At 39.4% G+C, this 16,575-nt stretch overlaps 1 protein-coding gene across 1 annotated transcript in view; it reads left to right on the top strand.

Moving 5' to 3' along the window:
• The window catches only part of LOC149288681 (myoferlin-like), a 58,815-nt gene that overhangs the window by 26,674 nt on the left and 15,566 nt on the right, over positions 1 to 16,575 (top strand). The window contains exons 16-38 of the mRNA XM_089491385.1: positions 77 to 159; positions 993 to 1,031; positions 2,139 to 2,263; positions 3,149 to 3,262; positions 4,190 to 4,367; positions 4,708 to 4,832; positions 5,315 to 5,421; positions 5,788 to 5,980; positions 6,364 to 6,519; positions 6,764 to 6,895; positions 7,689 to 7,852; positions 8,274 to 8,388; positions 8,632 to 8,737; positions 9,166 to 9,308; positions 9,680 to 9,850; positions 10,273 to 10,384; positions 11,023 to 11,100; positions 12,060 to 12,241; positions 12,334 to 12,492; positions 13,035 to 13,133; positions 13,433 to 13,594; positions 14,017 to 14,182; positions 14,962 to 15,038. Coding sequence (XP_089347511.1) covers positions 77 to 159; positions 993 to 1,031; positions 2,139 to 2,263; positions 3,149 to 3,262; positions 4,190 to 4,367; positions 4,708 to 4,832; positions 5,315 to 5,421; positions 5,788 to 5,980; positions 6,364 to 6,519; positions 6,764 to 6,895; positions 7,689 to 7,852; positions 8,274 to 8,388; positions 8,632 to 8,737; positions 9,166 to 9,308; positions 9,680 to 9,850; positions 10,273 to 10,384; positions 11,023 to 11,100; positions 12,060 to 12,241; positions 12,334 to 12,492; positions 13,035 to 13,133; positions 13,433 to 13,594; positions 14,017 to 14,182; positions 14,962 to 15,038 — 2,986 coding nt within the window. The remainder of the gene's footprint in view (positions 1 to 76; positions 160 to 992; positions 1,032 to 2,138; positions 2,264 to 3,148; positions 3,263 to 4,189; positions 4,368 to 4,707; positions 4,833 to 5,314; positions 5,422 to 5,787; positions 5,981 to 6,363; positions 6,520 to 6,763; positions 6,896 to 7,688; positions 7,853 to 8,273; positions 8,389 to 8,631; positions 8,738 to 9,165; positions 9,309 to 9,679; positions 9,851 to 10,272; positions 10,385 to 11,022; positions 11,101 to 12,059; positions 12,242 to 12,333; positions 12,493 to 13,034; positions 13,134 to 13,432; positions 13,595 to 14,016; positions 14,183 to 14,961; positions 15,039 to 16,575) is intronic.

Raw genomic sequence — 16,575 nt, 5'->3', positions numbered from 1 at the left:
GGGTTGTATATTTTTGGGGGAAATTATTATTGTCCTGGGGTTAAACTGTGTATTTTTTTGTTTTTGTATCATGCAGGGATAGGCTTACTAAAAATGACGCCATTGGAACAACCACTTTGAGTCTGTCTAAGATTGCTGCTTCGGGTGGAGAGATGGATGGTGAGAAAAAAAAAAGGGAAAAAAGCCTTGTTTATGTAAAGGAAAAATGTCCTTATTTTGCAGAAGAGGCAGTTTCTGATGCTCGGTTATGATGTAAAATAAAGAATATAATTACTTTGAGACGGAGACACCATTTAGGAAGATCTGTAAGAACTGGTATGATAGATATGCTATAGCCTAGAGAGAGTAACAAAGTAGGGTGACCACCATCTATGTATATATTACTCTAGGAGGGGAGAGACTCTAGAAGTATAAGACTGAGAAGGTCCAAGCCTAACTTCAGTCAAGTGGTCCAGAGAAAGCCTGGCATTTGTTGGTGGTCCTTGGACCCTTATATTAAGTCCACAGTCTATCATTAAACAAACTGTTAATTTATTTATTTTAATGTCTTTATTTTTTTTAAAGAGACATCGCTTTCATTCTCTCCAATCAGTTTGTGCTGTGATTCAGCTCATGCTTTGGCTGTGAGAGCCTAGCTTGGCTCCGGCATGGCTCTGTGACTTATACATGCAAATGTTGACCCCAGCTTTATAAATCATCCCCGCAAAAGATATCATGCCTTATCAAAAAAAAATTACTTGTCTTTGTTTAATTTTCATCTACTTGGTGAGCAATGGTTTCGTGATGCTTAAAAAAAAAAAAAAAAATTAAAAAAAAATCTTTGTCTGACCCCCTGCGAGTTGAGTTTGTACGCAAACTTAATGGCAATTCGCCGTAGTAGTCCTACTTCCAAAAAGATGAGTTACTATATTCCGGAGTTGGCTTGTTTGTTTGTATATTGTTTCTATTCCAAATCAAATGTAATGATTAACTGTTCTCTTTTTATAATATAGAATCTGACTCTACGGGAGTTGGGTCTTCAGCATTGGAAGGTGTATATCGTGGTGTGTTTTGATTCAGTATTCCACTGCCCAAACTGTAACCCCCATCATTATCTCTCCAGCAATAACATACCTAGAATATATATAATATAGATAGATAGATAGATAGATAGATAGATAGATAGATATATTGTAACAGTTTGTTTCATATTTCGATGGGCAAATGGTTTTGGCACTGGAGAGCGCATGTTGAGATCGTTCTGCATGGGATTTGGGTGTGCTGGCTATTCTCTTATTGCGTCTGTTGTGTCTTTGTAGAGTAGACATTATCTGAGTAATAAAAGGATACTTTATGTGGATTTAAGTAAAGGGCATTAGGTGACTCATCTTTCTCTCTTGTCTCTACCTGTTTTGCTGGAATTTGGTTGAATAATAAAGCTGTTCAAACGCTGCCGGACGACTACCTCCTCTTCCTCTTTTCACTTTTCATTACAAACTTCTTTGGATTATCTTCTCTTGGACCAGTAGGGCAGTATCCGTTTTTGTATTCACTGACGGCCAAATGGTACCGCACTAAGCCCCAAGAATTCTAGTGTTTGGCTTATTTGTTGTTGTCCATCTTGGAGACAAAACTCCTGAGCTATTGGAAGAACCCCAGAGGAGCGAAGATGTTACCTACCTCATCGTGTATTAAGGGCGCTTTCGTCTATCTTGCTTTTACTGATTGTGTGTTTTTCCTGAAATCTAGTAAAAACCTTTTTTTGTTAACACCAACGCAACACATTCTGCGCATGCGTTTGCTCTAATAATGAAATGTTTTAATATTAGACTAACCATGCCTGGCTATATAACAGACACCAGCGTCACTCCTTGGAGCAAAAATTTTCTAACGCTCAACGTGAACTCCCTAATAACATAAATAACAATAACCGTCCCGTGTTGCTTCAAACGGCACCGCGCACCCTTCTGGTGCTCAAAGGGTTAACCCGTTCTGAAAAGAGACCAATTTATTTCGGTAGAGGACTTTTAAAAAATCAGAACATTTTTTTGTTCTTTTATTAGAAAAGCAACATTTTGCTAGCCATCTACAGAGTATTTGGTCTCTTTTCCTTGCGGTTCGTTAGTTGTGCCAATGATGATCTGTCTTTTTGTAATTAGGCATTACTGACAAGCAAGAAGTCGGGTTTTTACCAACTTTCGGACCTTGTTACCTAAATCTCTATGGAAGTCCGAGAGAATACACCGGTTTCCCAGACCCTTATGACGAATTGAACTTTGGGAAGGTAACTTTTAGGTTTTTAGGTGCTAGTAGCTAATTTGCTTAAAATTCATGTCTTTAGGAAATAATACTCTTCAATCCGGTTGCTAACGGCTCATACACCGGTACTAGAAAATTTATTTGAATTTATACGTTCTCAGTTTGCAGGATTCTGAGAAATATTCTCCCAATCGTATTTAGTTACTAAGCTGGGAGTTTAAAAAACATTTCTACCCCATGGCTTCACTATGCAGAATTAATGACCAAGCCCTGGGTAATGAATAGTTCATGTAGGAGGTCATCGCTGATTTTAACTATGCATTGTCTAAAATAGATATGGGTTTTCTTACTAGAATCGACTTTATCTGCCAAAGTTACTGAAAAGAGGAATAAAAGTTACTTTTAGCATCCAATTTAGTGGTCCCTAAATTAAAAATAACATTATTTTTTCTATTGCTGCCAGTGTATAATTTATTAACCCCTTAAGGACAATGGGCAGTCCCAAACCCCATTGAAAACAATGTACGGGCTTTGTCATTAAGGGGTTAAGTCTTTATGAGATTTAGAAACATATCTATCAGTACGTATGGGTAGGTTTGGGAAAATTTGACATTTTCTAGTACTAAAAATAATTTTGATTCTAATTTTAATAATTAGTACTCAAAGTAGGAAAACTAGGTTTAAAAATATTTTTTATTATTTTATACAATAGATTGTAAGTTCGAAAAAGCAGAACCCTCTTCTCCTTTTGTGCCAATATGTCTTAATTTTTGGATATTTTAATTGTAATTTTAAATTCTTGAAATATTTTCATTGTCCACTATTGTAACAGCGCTACAAAATTCCTACTGTCACAACCCACAAACGGTATGTAATAAGTGTGTGCGCCCCAATATTGTTTACGTTTCAGGGCGAAGGGGTCTCGTATAGAGGAAGGATCTTGGTTGAACTCATTACTAAACTCGATGGCACTCCTTCCAAGAAGATTGAGCCTATTCCAAGTGATGACCTTCTTGTGGTCGAGGTAAAGAATGCTACAATAAATAGTTACTTTATATCAGTCAAGCTAGGTTATTGTTTCTCGATGACAATAGGCTGAGCTTACTGTCAATTGCTACATTTTTTAATTTTCTATATTCTTGCTGAACGTTTAGCGGCTCTCCTACCAAAAATATTGTTTATACATGATCAACAGAGCATGAAAGCTACGTAACACACACACTACTATGGAAAGGTTTGGGGATTGCTAATCTGTTTTCATGGAAAACAAGGTTTCTGTCTGTAACATGATTTTAAAATGATTTTCTAACGATCAATTAGCCTTTTACACTTAAACTTGGATCAGCGAGCACAACGTGCCATTCGAACACAAGAGTGATGGGAGTGATAAAGGGCCATTGGGACACAGGAGTGATTGGAGTGATAAAGTGCCATTGGAACACAGGAGTGATGGGAGTGATAAAGGGCCATTGGGACACAGGAGTGATGGGAGTGATAAAGTGCCATTGGCACACAGGAGTGATGGGAGTGATAAAGGGCCTCTGGAACACAGGAGTGATGGGAGTGATAAAGGGCCATTGGAACACAGGAGTGATGGGAGTGATAAAGGGCCATTGGAACAGAGGAGTGATGGGAGTGATAAAGGGTCTCTGTACGCCTATGAAGAGATTCCATTAAAAATTGATTTCTGATCCATTTCATGTTATTATAAAGGACAAAATGTGCTTTTCTTTCAAAACTAAGGACATTTCTAAGTGACCCCAAAATATATGTAGTATATATTAACATAATATATTAAAGTTAGATTAATGCACTACGATTGTTATATGAAGAATAAAGAAAGCAAAGAAATGTTCCCTTTTTTTATGTAGACGGCTATTAACAGCTGGAATTACATTTGCGGTTGAGCTAGAATAGAATATTCATTAAAACGCAAAATGTCGTTTCTTAGAAATATCAGCGCAGGAGGAAATTCAGCCTGTGTGCCGTCTTCCACGCCGCCACCATGCTGCAAGACGTGGGTGAAGCCCTGCAGTTTGAAGTTAGTATCGGAAACTATGGAAATAAATTTGACAGCACTTGCAAGCCGCTCGCATCGACGACGCAGTACAGCCGCGCGGTGTTCGACGGTACGTATTTAGTGGCGACTTATTGATCTGCAATCTGGAATTAAAGAGACGGCGAAGCTAAAATTCTAGAGGCAAAGAGAAATGGGAATAATTCCGGTAATTTGTTTTTAAGTATTCAATTTGTGTTGATTAGAGACGTTCTAGAACGTTATCTACAAGAACAGTTTATATACCTTCTTCATAAATATATATATATATATATATATATATATATATATATATATATATATATATATTATTTTTTTTTTTATTTTTTTTATCATTTTTATTTATTTTTTTGGGTACAGCACATTCTTTAAAAATTAAATAGAAAATGTTACTTATTTTTTTTTACATATAGGAAACTACTATTACTACCTTCCGTGGTCATCCAAAAAACCTGTGGTAACACTAACGTCCAGCTGGGAGGACATCAGTCATCGGATGGATGTTGTCAACATTCTCCTGTCCATAAAAGATCGTCTGGTAAGTAGTTAGTTTCCCCTCCGAGAAGCCCAAACGTTTGTGTGCCATCCTATGGAGGGGTCACGCTAGTTTTAGTATATTTCAGGCACAGGGGTGGAGGAGATCTTTTGCAGAGTAATTGTTTTGACAATTAATTAAAGGAACTTTTTCCCCTAATTAGTTTTATTATATATATATAGAATACTTTATGGGTGAGGTTGTTGAGTCCGCTGGACGATGTCTGAAAATCTGGTTTAAATGTAACCTAAAAGGGCCATGGGTTGGTAGGGGGCACTTCTCCGAGTCGGTGCCCCTCATAAATAAATCTTGGTTGACCCTATGGGGTAAGGATGTCCCAGCCATAAAACACGGAAATGTTTAAAAGTCAGGTCAGTGATACCCCAAAATAAATAGGAGCATATAATAGCAGCTCCTAAAAGATTATATGTTTTGTTTTAAAATAGTGTTTAGTAATTAATTGGGACTTTGATACTTTTCTGCAGCAAAACAACATATCTGCCCTTAAATCTGCAATAGAGGCAAAGCTTCCTGATACCCGATTGGCTGAGATCTGGCTTAGGTTAATTGATCAGCTTATTGAGGATATAGTGTAAGTATCTTTTTTTATTTTCTTTGGGCTAATCCTACTGAGAGATGTTGACCTATTATATACCAAAAGCTCCTTTTTTATTGCAATTTAGTTTGTGGCCACAGGGGGCAGTATAGCTTAATATTCAGCAGATCATCGTTTCGACTGGATACAAGTTATCTTTGTGACTTCTCTATGGTTACCCATTGTTCCTTTTAATCTGTATATGTTGGACAGGACTGACCAATTTGCGGTGATTAAGGCGTTTGTACTATCTAGCCCCCCTCATGTTGCCATTATGTACTGGTAATTGCCGGCGGTTATCCATCGATGCCCCTCCATGATGTTTCCCAATTGCTGACGTTTGCCCAATGTTCTAATGTGCAGGAAACCACTGCCTTCGATGGAAGGGAAGGCTAATGTAACCATGCTGGACATACAGCTGGAAAAGCTGAGGAAAAGCTCTTTGAGACTCATCGGGGAGTCGGCGGTCAAAATGCGCGGGGAGGCCACCGACGTGAAAGCAACTCTGCCGGAGATTGAAGACTGGTGCGAAAGAATACAGCAACTTTCCGAAGAGGTCGGTACCCTGCGCGGAACGGACATCGCTGCCTCTTCATGAGACTAACAAATGACATAATTATAGCCATTAACTCCGTAACGAGTCATATGAGAATGTTAGAAGACCAATTGAGAAGTTCAAATTGGAATTTGCTGAAAATAACCTTAAAATTGGTGATGACCCCCCCCCCCCATTTTCCAGCCTTTTTTGAGAATAATTGCATTTAAAGGGGAATGTTATATTAACTCTTGCGACACTGGTTAGTGCTAGCTGGATGAGGGCTTCCCTAAAGATGACGTTGCTGGTCTCTCTTCTCTTGATCTTGATGTTTTATGAAGCGCTACGAACATTGTTGCCGTTTACATGAATAAAAGATGATGATGATGATAATAATGTTTCAGCCTCAAAACTGCATGCCGGATGTTATCATTTGGATGATTCGAGCAGAGAAGAGGTTGGCGTACGCTCGCGTCCCGGCCCACCAGGTTCTCTATTCCACCACAAGCCCGGAAGCTTGCGGCAAATACTGCGGAAAGACGCAGACCATCTATTTACAGGTACGCGGAACGATTTGTACTTTTTTATTTTTTTTTTTATTATATGCGTTTTTATAAATGCGGAATCTATTTCTAGTCTATTATTTGCACCCGTTTTGTTTTAAGACTCACGCCCCGCTTCTAGTGGATGAGTTTTCTCTGGGCTATGCTTGTTGGGCCCAAGATGGCAGCTTTTAGCTTGAGGGATAAGCTTGCTGAGGATATCGTAACAAATGTCTTTTGAATTATTATTTCTTAATTCTAGTATCCGCTTGATAAAAATAACGGCATCAAGATTCCAGCTCAGTTGAGGGTGAATATATGGCTGGGATTGTCTGCCGTCGAAGGCAAGTTCAACAGCTACGCCGAAGGAACTTTCAGCGTTTTTGCAGAAATGGTACGTTCTCATATGATCCTTGCTTTCCAAAAACGTGTATAGAAGTTCTTTTTATTTAGTGAAGTCTAGCATAGTTTAGCAATGTGGGGTAAGTCTTAAAACAGTTTTTTTTTACAACAGAATTTTAAAAAGGGTCCAGATAATGAATGCAGAAAATCCTAGCAGGACAAAAAAAAGTGGAAAAATGTATTTAAAAAGTATTGTTTTAATGGCCGCCTCGTGATTTACCAAAGTTCGGGAAATAGGGGGTTTTTTTTAGCACATGCTTTTCTTGAGAAATATCATAGTTATTGAAACATTATTGTTACGGCAGCAAAGGCTATGCCTGTGTGTTCTCATATGTTACATGACCATGCTTGGGAACTTTTGGGCTCCGGTTAACTACCCTTGCGGGACATAGCCAGGACTACCCGCTGACGTCGCGGGCTAGAGCCTATAAGCGCTAGGGGCCCTGAGCCTATAAGCAGCATGGCTAGGGATCCGAACAATCAGTAGCCAGACTATGCTGATATCGCCCTATGTAAGCAGTTTTCTCTATCTATTATTATTATTTACTGTTTTATATAGCGCCATCGTATTCCGTAGCGCTGTACAAAGGATAGGGCTGCAGGGGAAATTATTCTTGGAGGAAGTGTAACGGTTTAGAGTTCCTGACCAGCGCCGGTTGTCATCCCCCCCCCCTTTTTTTATTTTTTTATTTAGCTGATGTAACCTAAAGGAAAAATATTTAATACGGGTCTCCTCGTAATATCCGTCCAACAATCATTCAATGCTTGATCGTCTCTTCCACCAGTATGAAAACCAAGCCCAGATGTTTGGGAAGTGGGGCACCACGGGACTGCTCAAGAGACCCAAATTTTCCGACGTCACGGGGTCAATCAAACTGAAACAAGAAAGCTTCCTGCCTCCAAAGGGATGGGAGTGGGAGGGCGACTGGGACGTGGACCCCGAACGGAGGTAACCGCTGATTAAATGCCATGGACTGTATATAATATTTTGACTCCTAGCTGCTGGAGTGGACTGAGATAATCGAGGCGGCTTTATAGATCTGTATTAAAGGGAAGCTAGTATCCCATTTTTCCCCCATTTTTTTTTTTTGCTTTACTAAAAATAGATTCTTTTTTTGAGTTTTCTGATGTTACTGAAAGCAACGGAGAGACTACGCAACCTGAAAGGTGTTTGCAGTGTGAATGCAAAAAGAAGGTTTAATAAAATGCGCTCAATCGTCAGACATATATTACTTTCTGGATCAGGACATTTTTTTTTAATTTTTTTTAAATATATATTTTCTGTATAATTTAATATATATTTCTAGATTATATCTTATTATTATATATTATATTTTTCTCTCTAAGCAATGCATGTCCGCTCTCTGTAGTTTATTGACAGAAGCAGACGCTGGCCACAGCGAGTTTACAGATGAAGTATATCAGAACGAAAGCCGATATCCAGGCGGCGAATGGAAACAGGCAGACGAGCCGTACACCGATGCCGTAAGAAATAAAAAATCCAATTACTGTCCCTCACTGATTTAATTATACTTTATCCAGGGCTGGCTCCGACCTTCTTACAGAAAAAGCTCATGGGGATCGGAGCTTTCTTATCTAAACCTGAAATTTACCAATTTATTAAATACACCCCAATGCTGGGTTCTTGCTATTGACATAAATGTTCAGATTATGAAAAAAATGAGCTAATGTTCTTCAAAGGATGAAACCTGACCTCTTTCCTTTTAGAATGGAGAGAAGAGTTCCTCGCCCGGTGAGATCGATTGCCCTTACGGCTGGATTTGGGAGGACGATGCGTGGAGTTACGATATAAACCGAGCTGTGGATGAAAAAGGTACAGTCGGTCCACTGAATTCACTACAGGTTCGGCATTAATAAATAGACGATATATAATTAATATTCACCAATAATAATAATTAATAATAATTTATTCACCAAGATGGAGTTTGCAGGAGAGTTACAGTTTCATCTCTCTGACTTCGCTTTACATTATAAAGGGGCAGCCCGAGTGGGTTTGGATGGCCCTGTATAAAGCATATTTCAGTCGGTGAGATGTACATTAACTAACTGTACATTACCAAGAGGCATCTTAGCCCTTGCTGCAGAGAAGTATTCCTGGGGTGGCCCTTTTATAATCCATGGAGTAATAATTCATGGAGAAGAATCCCTGACTGTCCTGTCGACTGCTTCCTTACCGGTGGTAGATTTTGTTTTCTTTGAGACGTTTGCTGGACTGTGACTGAGAACGTGTTTCTGCTGTAGGCTGGGAATACGGGATCACAATTCCACCAGACAACAAACCCAAATCCTGGGTGGCATCTGAAAAGATGTATCATACGCACAGGCGTCGAAGACTGGTTCGAAAGAGGAGGAAGGACCCCACCGTCTCCTCTTCCACCACCAAGGTGAGAGATGGCCGCCTGGTCGGCTGGTTGTTGGGAACTTCTGACCACCATAGAAAGTCTTCATCTTCCGCAAACGTTTAAATGCACAGATGGTGGATATGCAGCCGAGGTTCTACAAGAGTTCACACGTGGGGTGCAAAAGCAAATGCTGAGATGGAACGGGGAAAAAAGTGACTGACCAAAAAAATTCTGGACCAAAATGTTGTGTTTTTAGCAAAAATATTTGTAGGGTAGAAAGTCTAAGCTTTAACAGGGACCGCACTGGATTATTCACAGGCACGAAATGGTTAACAAAGGCTTTTATAACTCTCCAGCTGGGCAAAACTCCAGTTTTATGACAAGTAATTTGAATGATTTTTTATCACGTGTAGGCGTTATCCGTTCAGGACCGGGAAGGATGGGAATACGCTTCTCTCATAGGCTGGAAGTTTCACGTGAAGGAACGCAGCTCCGATACTTTCCGCCGGAGGCGATGGAGAAGAAAAATGGCCCCTTCTGATAGGCTTGGGGCAGCCGCCATCTTCAAGCTGGAGGGAGCTCTTGTAAGTTTTAAAAAGACACCACCTTCTTATATTTTATTACCTTTATATTCAAGTTAATATATTCCATATTTCAAATTGCATTTTTGCATATACAGAGGAAAGCGCTGGCATCCAGTAAGCAGAATGTATGTAGGTGATACGTCTTATTGGGCCGTCATCAAACAAAGATTTAGTCTTGTAAGCATTTGTTGAGTGTCTGGAGATTTCTTTCTATTGCGATCCTGAGAACATCTTGAAAACTTGTAAAACATATTTTTGCCACTAGAGGGCACTATTGAAACACTTCTCACAAATTGCTCTTTGCTAAACAGAACATTCTTTTTTGTTTTGTTTTTTTTATAGTGTGTTTGTTTTTGTTTTTTTTCTTTTCCTGATAAAAGCCTAGCATTGCCTTAATTGAAAATGTGTTTCCTTATGTTTAGGGAGCAGATACAAGTGCAGATGATGAAGAAAAGAAAAGTTCAGAGAAGGGGAAAGAATCGGCGACCGCTATTTTTGGGGCGAATACCCCCATTGTCTCTTGTACCTTTGGAAGTAAGTGAGGCTTCTAGAATTAAACTAATGATATGTGGTGATAATATATTTAATATTACTTTTGAATAATAACCCTTCCAAAAAATGTTTGCCCTGTCCAAACATTTCAAGCCCAGAGCATCAGTCAAAGTTTTTTATTTATTTATTGCTACTGATGTAAGACTCAGGTCTTGATCTTTGATCTCGTGTTGAATGCGGGATAACTTCATGCCCATCCCATGTATATTTAAATTCCCTTGCAATACATATGAACTACAAGTCCTACGATCCCTGATGGGTGTTACAGTTTATCGGTTCTGAGTTTATCAGAGTAAAGAGTAAGACACTAAAAGAGAAAAAAATAAGAAATAATAAAATACATTATGTCACGTTTATATTTTAACAGTTCCGATGTCTGGATTTTTAAAATAAATATTTTATTTACATGCTCAGTAAGAAAATCAATCCACATTCTATTGATAAATAGATAAATAAAAAATGGCAAAACAAATATTTTTTCCCCCTCTCTCCAAGTGTTAAAAAATTGTATGGATCCGTAGCCTGAGTGACTGCGTCATAGCATGCCACGTTTCGGTTACATCATAACTTATTGTTCAGTAAAATAAGCAAAGCGCTATTCCTTTTATTTTGTTTTCCAGAAGTCTATAACTACCACCTCCGCTGCTACCTCTATCAAGCCAGGGGTCTCATCGCCTTGGATAAAGACAGCTTTTCCGGTAAGGAACAATTACCTATTTTTTTTTTTTATTTTTTTTTTATTTAAAAACTGCTTTTTAGAAATTGTAGTGTAACAGCCTAACGTATTAAAAATAAAAAAAATATATATATATACAATATATGACATTAACTGCCGTGTGATTTGTCCTTTAAAAAAAAAAAATAATTATTCTACCTCAACCTTTGAAGCTACAGCAATCTGTGATTAACGCTCTGATAACATTTATTGTGTAATTTGTAAACATCCCCCGTAAGGTTCCTAGTGACATTGCTAGGTTTAAGTTTTACTTTTAGCCTTAGGAGGTTTTGACATGACCTAAAAATAACCTTTTAAATCCCCTCCAGCGCCGAGCAATGGCAATTTGTACAGGAAATGTTAATACACGTGATCTGATAGCTTCTTTTTTCTTCCCTTCCCCCCCCCCCCCCATTCTTGCCGCTTTTTCTTTGAGAGATAAAGTTGATTTACAGGCTCAACTAATAGTAGGCCAGAAAACGCTTTTCATCATTTTCACGAGGGGGGGGCTAAGGTAGTCATAAATAAGCGAGTCTAAGATGTGCCAAAGCCGGTAGAATTTATTGTTCAATAACAACCGGAAAGATCTGTTTTAGTTCTTGGGGAAGCGAGGGGGTTCTGGCCAAGGGTGCTCCGTCTCCAAAAAGTAAAATGGTCATTTCTAAAGGACGTTCTATCTAAAAAAAGTTTTGTATAACGCCAATGAAGTTTGTCCTGATGTTGCCATCATATATCTGGGCTTTTGGCACACGTGGCAAGGATCTCTATATGGTTTAAGGGGTTATCCTGGCAATGGCTGCCCAGCAATGTTTTGGCTGCCTTGATTTGGCTCTGGCCATTTTTGGGTATTGAACATGTTCTCAATGGTACCTTTTTTTATTTCTGAGTTGTATATATTTTAACTTTTTTCTTTATTTTTATTTGAAAACTCCTTCTTTTTAGACCCCTATGCTCATGTTTCCTTCCTTCACCGAAGTAAGACCACAGAGATCATCCATTCAACCCTTAACCCGACATGGGACCAAACGCTTATATTCAACGAAATAGAAATCTATGGAGACCCACAAACTATTGCACAGAACCCTCCCAACGTGGTCATCGAGATATTTGATAACGACCAAGTGGTACGTGTGACACTTTGTATCAAACCGATACCGAGTCTTCTCTGCCCAATGTCAGGCGAGGTTTATTTATCTGCTTATTCCGTTCCTATCAGGGAAAAGACGAATTTCTCGGCAGAAGTACATGCACGCCCATGGTGAAACTGAACCCCGAGGTCGATGTTACGCCGAAGCTTTTCTGGCATCCGGTGATGAACGCGAATCAGCACTGCGGGGACGTTCTTGTTGCTGCTGAACTCATTCTCCGTGATAAGGTCTGAATTTAGTTGATATGTTGGATGGACGAGGCTCAATTATTTGGGATTCAACAAGTGAAGCTAGATGGGGGAGAAACAGGAGGGTCCCAAGACTGTCTACTCACAACCAACACTTCTTCTGAGATATTGATAAAGACAGAGTGGTCTATTCACTAAAGAGTTTACTTTTATCTCGCTTTACGTTATGAATAGCCGTCCCTACCGAGCTTCTGCCGCAAGAATAGCTTGGCTGGCTACGTATAAAGCATATTTAACCCCTTAAGGACAATAAGTTGTCCTTAAACCCATTAAAAGCAATGCATTGTGAGCCTGTACATGTACGGGCTTTGTCATGAAGGGGTTAAATTGAGATTTCTTGAAAGTCTTCTAGGTTGCTGAGCTACCGCTCCTGGTTCTTGTGATCTCTACCTGCTGTTTTGATCAGCCTTTCTAAAATAATGTTAGGTTATCGCCGGTGGATAAATATTATTTTAAATTATTCTTTAAAATTGGGCGAGGAGTAACATTAATCATACATTTTTGTTTCTGCGCTGAATTAGGAGGGATCCAATTTGCCGATTCTTCCGTCCCAGAGAGCTCCAAAGCTTTACATGGTGCCCCAGGGAATCCGTCCGGTGGTTCAACTCACTGCCATTGAGGTAAATATACAAGGCGGCTTAGCGGCGTTGCCTCTCTGTTTGCATGATATTGACTGTTGGTTCTGCTAAAACATTACAAAACATTGTTTCTTCTAAATCAATGCCTATAAATGAGCCAGACATGTAGACTTGGGGCAAAAGTTTACCGTGCGGCTCCACGTATCCAGCAGGCGACCGTAAACGTTTGGCATCCGATGGCCTTGAATTGCCCATTCGGTTCCTGGGTTCAACGCCATTACCATGCTCCTTTTATGCAATACATTTGCGACCTTTTTATGGCTCCCTTTTCCCTTTGACAGATCCTTACTTGGGGTTTACGTAACATGAAAAGTTACCAAATGGCGTCGGTGACTTCTCCGAATCTTATCGTGGAATGCGGTGGAGAAATTGTGCAGTCAGCGGTGATCAAGAACCTTAAGAAGACTCCAAACTTCCAAAGTTCTATCCTCTTCATGAAAGTGGTACTGACACAATTCTATATGTGATGTTATCGTATGGATTTTAGCGATTCAAAATACTCTCAGTGGGGGGGGGGATATTAAGTATCTAAGCACCTATGTGTTTGAAACTCAGCCCCGCCGGTAAATCTTATGTTAGAATAAAAAGCCTTTCTACAAACTGATTTACGACCAAAATTTAAATATATCTACATTCGGAATATTTTCTGGATCAAAGAGCTGCAGTCGGAAAGTGGAAGAAATACTCACATGAGCAAAATTGGGGGAAAAAATACAATATTAGAGTTTAATTATAATGTAGAAATAGTTTATTTTTTTTATTTTTTAAGCTTTGTGTCAATTGTCTCGCCAGTCTCTAATTTTTCCCAATATCGATATAAATTTGACTGCTCAGCACCAATGATGATATTATCTCACCGCTCCAGCTTCTGCCAAAGGAAGAAATGTATGCGCCACCCATAATCATCAAAGTCGTAGACAACCGGCCCTTTGGGAGGAAGCCGGTGGTCGGCCAGTGCACGATCGACGCGCTCGAGGAATTCCGCTGCGACCCGTACGCTACGAAGCAAGACGAGGCACCAGAGATGAGAGGTAACCTCATATAAAATGAATTAAAGAACACATTACCGGCACTAAAATCCAAAATTCCAAATATATACATTGACAGAAATGAGACTGATGGTGGGGAAAATGGATGGGTTTAATAGATTTCACCAGTTTAACCCTTAAACCATGGGCGGTCCCTAAACCCATTGAAAACAATGCATTTTGAGCCCGTACATGTACGGACTTTGTCAGCAAGGGGTTAATAGGGAGGCCGAACCAAAAAGAGGACAAATTATCAGTGTTCAAATCAAAACCATATATTGATTTCATCATAGATAATTTGTTCTTTTTTTTTTATTAAATATGTCTGTTTTTAAATTATATTTATATATAATATATTTATTAAGACGATGGCTTTTTCTGGAATCTGCCCGGTTCATGTCTTCCCGTCTTCCCAGTCAATGGACTCCTATCGATTTTTTTTATTTTTTGTTATTTTTTTTATGTATAAACGTCACAGCATCCCAGGTCAGGATTTCTCCTGCATTTAGGGAAAACAGGTCGTTTAAGATATTTGGATTTCAGTGAATTATGCTGAATTTAAAAAAAGGAAAAAATATTTGCATTTTGAATCGTTTTGGTTGCTCTTCAGAGCTGTGATTTATTATACGCAACCTTCTAGCACTTGGTGGACTGTACCTCGCTTCAGCCTGTTGCTGGTTATCGGCATGATGGGAGTTGCAGATTATATCATTAGACGTAATGGTGGTATATGATAGGAGATGAGTGAATTTCTCAGTGTTATCGTTATGTGCTTGTTTTAGTGGCGCTGCTGGCCTCGGCACCTTCCCGCGATGTAATCATTGAGGTTGAGGACACCAAACCGTTATTAGCAAATCAGGTAACGCACTATATTATTTAATTTGTGTTTGTTTGACATAAGCTCTTAAAGTTGCATTTAAATATAGAAATATGTAATGGCTGGGTCCGGGCTGGCCATTAGCCCCCCCCCCCCCGCGTACCTTCATTGTCGCTTCATATCGGAGTTATGCATCAAGAGCCATTTTGGTGCAAAGTGGTGAAAGTGGTGCAAAAACCAGAGCAAAAATATAACGCTGTTGCTGGTGGCACCGTTTTTAATGATTTCACCTTTTTATACACCAGAGGTCTCCAAAAGGTAGCTTGGGAGAGGAGTTGGGTGAAAACTTTCACTCGTATAAAAATGGCAGAAAGAAGCAATTTCCGCCAATGTAGAAACTCGCTTGGAAATATTTTTTTTCTTATGGCAATCATTTGCATTGAAAGCCTCCCAACGCGTGCGTCATGTGACTAATTGTGACGTCTCCTGCGTCATGTGACTATTTGCGATGTCTCAATGCGGCCCAGTTTTGGGAAAAGTGGCACACTCGATCTAGAGGAGAGGGCCGGCGTATCTATCTATTCAACTACCCCTCTGATAGAAAATATGAAAGAACACAAAAAAACCTTTATCTTCTAAGCTTACATTTTTCAATATATTTTCAGAGTAGTCATAATTCTGATAATTCGGAGACCCCGGTTTGCTTCCAATTCAGCTTTAATGTTTATAACCAGTTTCAGATGTTTTTACAATCGAAAAATATACATATCTGATGACGGGACGGCCCTGACAACCTGGCTGGATCCCACCTTAATACACAATATCAGTGCTAATGATCCAATTCCCAGGACCCTGGACCTGCCATCGGGCATACGGGGCAAATGCCTAGCGGGCAGCCAGCCGATAGCCCCCCATACATACCCTTTCGCCAGCGCCGAAAAGGGTTCCTGCATTCTTTCTAAGTATAAAAATTTTAAATTTACAGCTATTGGCCTTAAACTGCTTTTTTTTTTTTTTTTATCTCGAGTCTGACCCTGATTATGTCTTTAGCTGAAAACATCCAATACTCCAGGAAAGTTGCAATTCCTTATTTTGTTCACGAAGGTATAAAATTGACTATAATTGTAAATAAAGATTATTTTTTTTGTCATTTTCTACTTAATGTATATCCGATTCTCGGATTCTGTTTGCACATAGGCAGGTTTTTAACCCCTTAATGACAGCCCGTATATGTTTTCAATGGGTTTAGGCACTGCCCATTGTCCTTAAGGGGTTAAACAAGACAGACGTGTTGCTATAGTAGTAGTGCTTAAGTAGTCTTTGCAATCAGTGTATTGAAAAGAAATAAAAAAGAAGCATGCATACCTCCCAACTGTCCTGTATTGGTAGCAGTCTTGATATTCAAGGTGAATGGAGCCTCAATGGCCAACCGCTATCCCTGCCGCTAGCCAAGTCCCGAGTCCGGCTTCGGTTGGGGGGTATGCAATGTACTGAAATGCTATTTGTTCACTAGGGATAACAAAAATATATCCTAATATCTGACTTTGCAGAGCTCCCAGACACTCAGTGTAATAAGCAT

This window comes from Sceloporus occidentalis, unplaced genomic scaffold (genome assembly GCF_023333645.1).
Source record: "Sceloporus occidentalis isolate IW3139 unplaced genomic scaffold, rSceOcc1.0.p SCAF_50, whole genome shotgun sequence".
NCBI lineage: Eukaryota > Metazoa > Chordata > Lepidosauria > Squamata > Phrynosomatidae > Sceloporus > Sceloporus occidentalis.
Note: the sequence above shows the minus strand (reverse complement) of the source record. Positions and strands in the feature narration are given on the sequence as shown.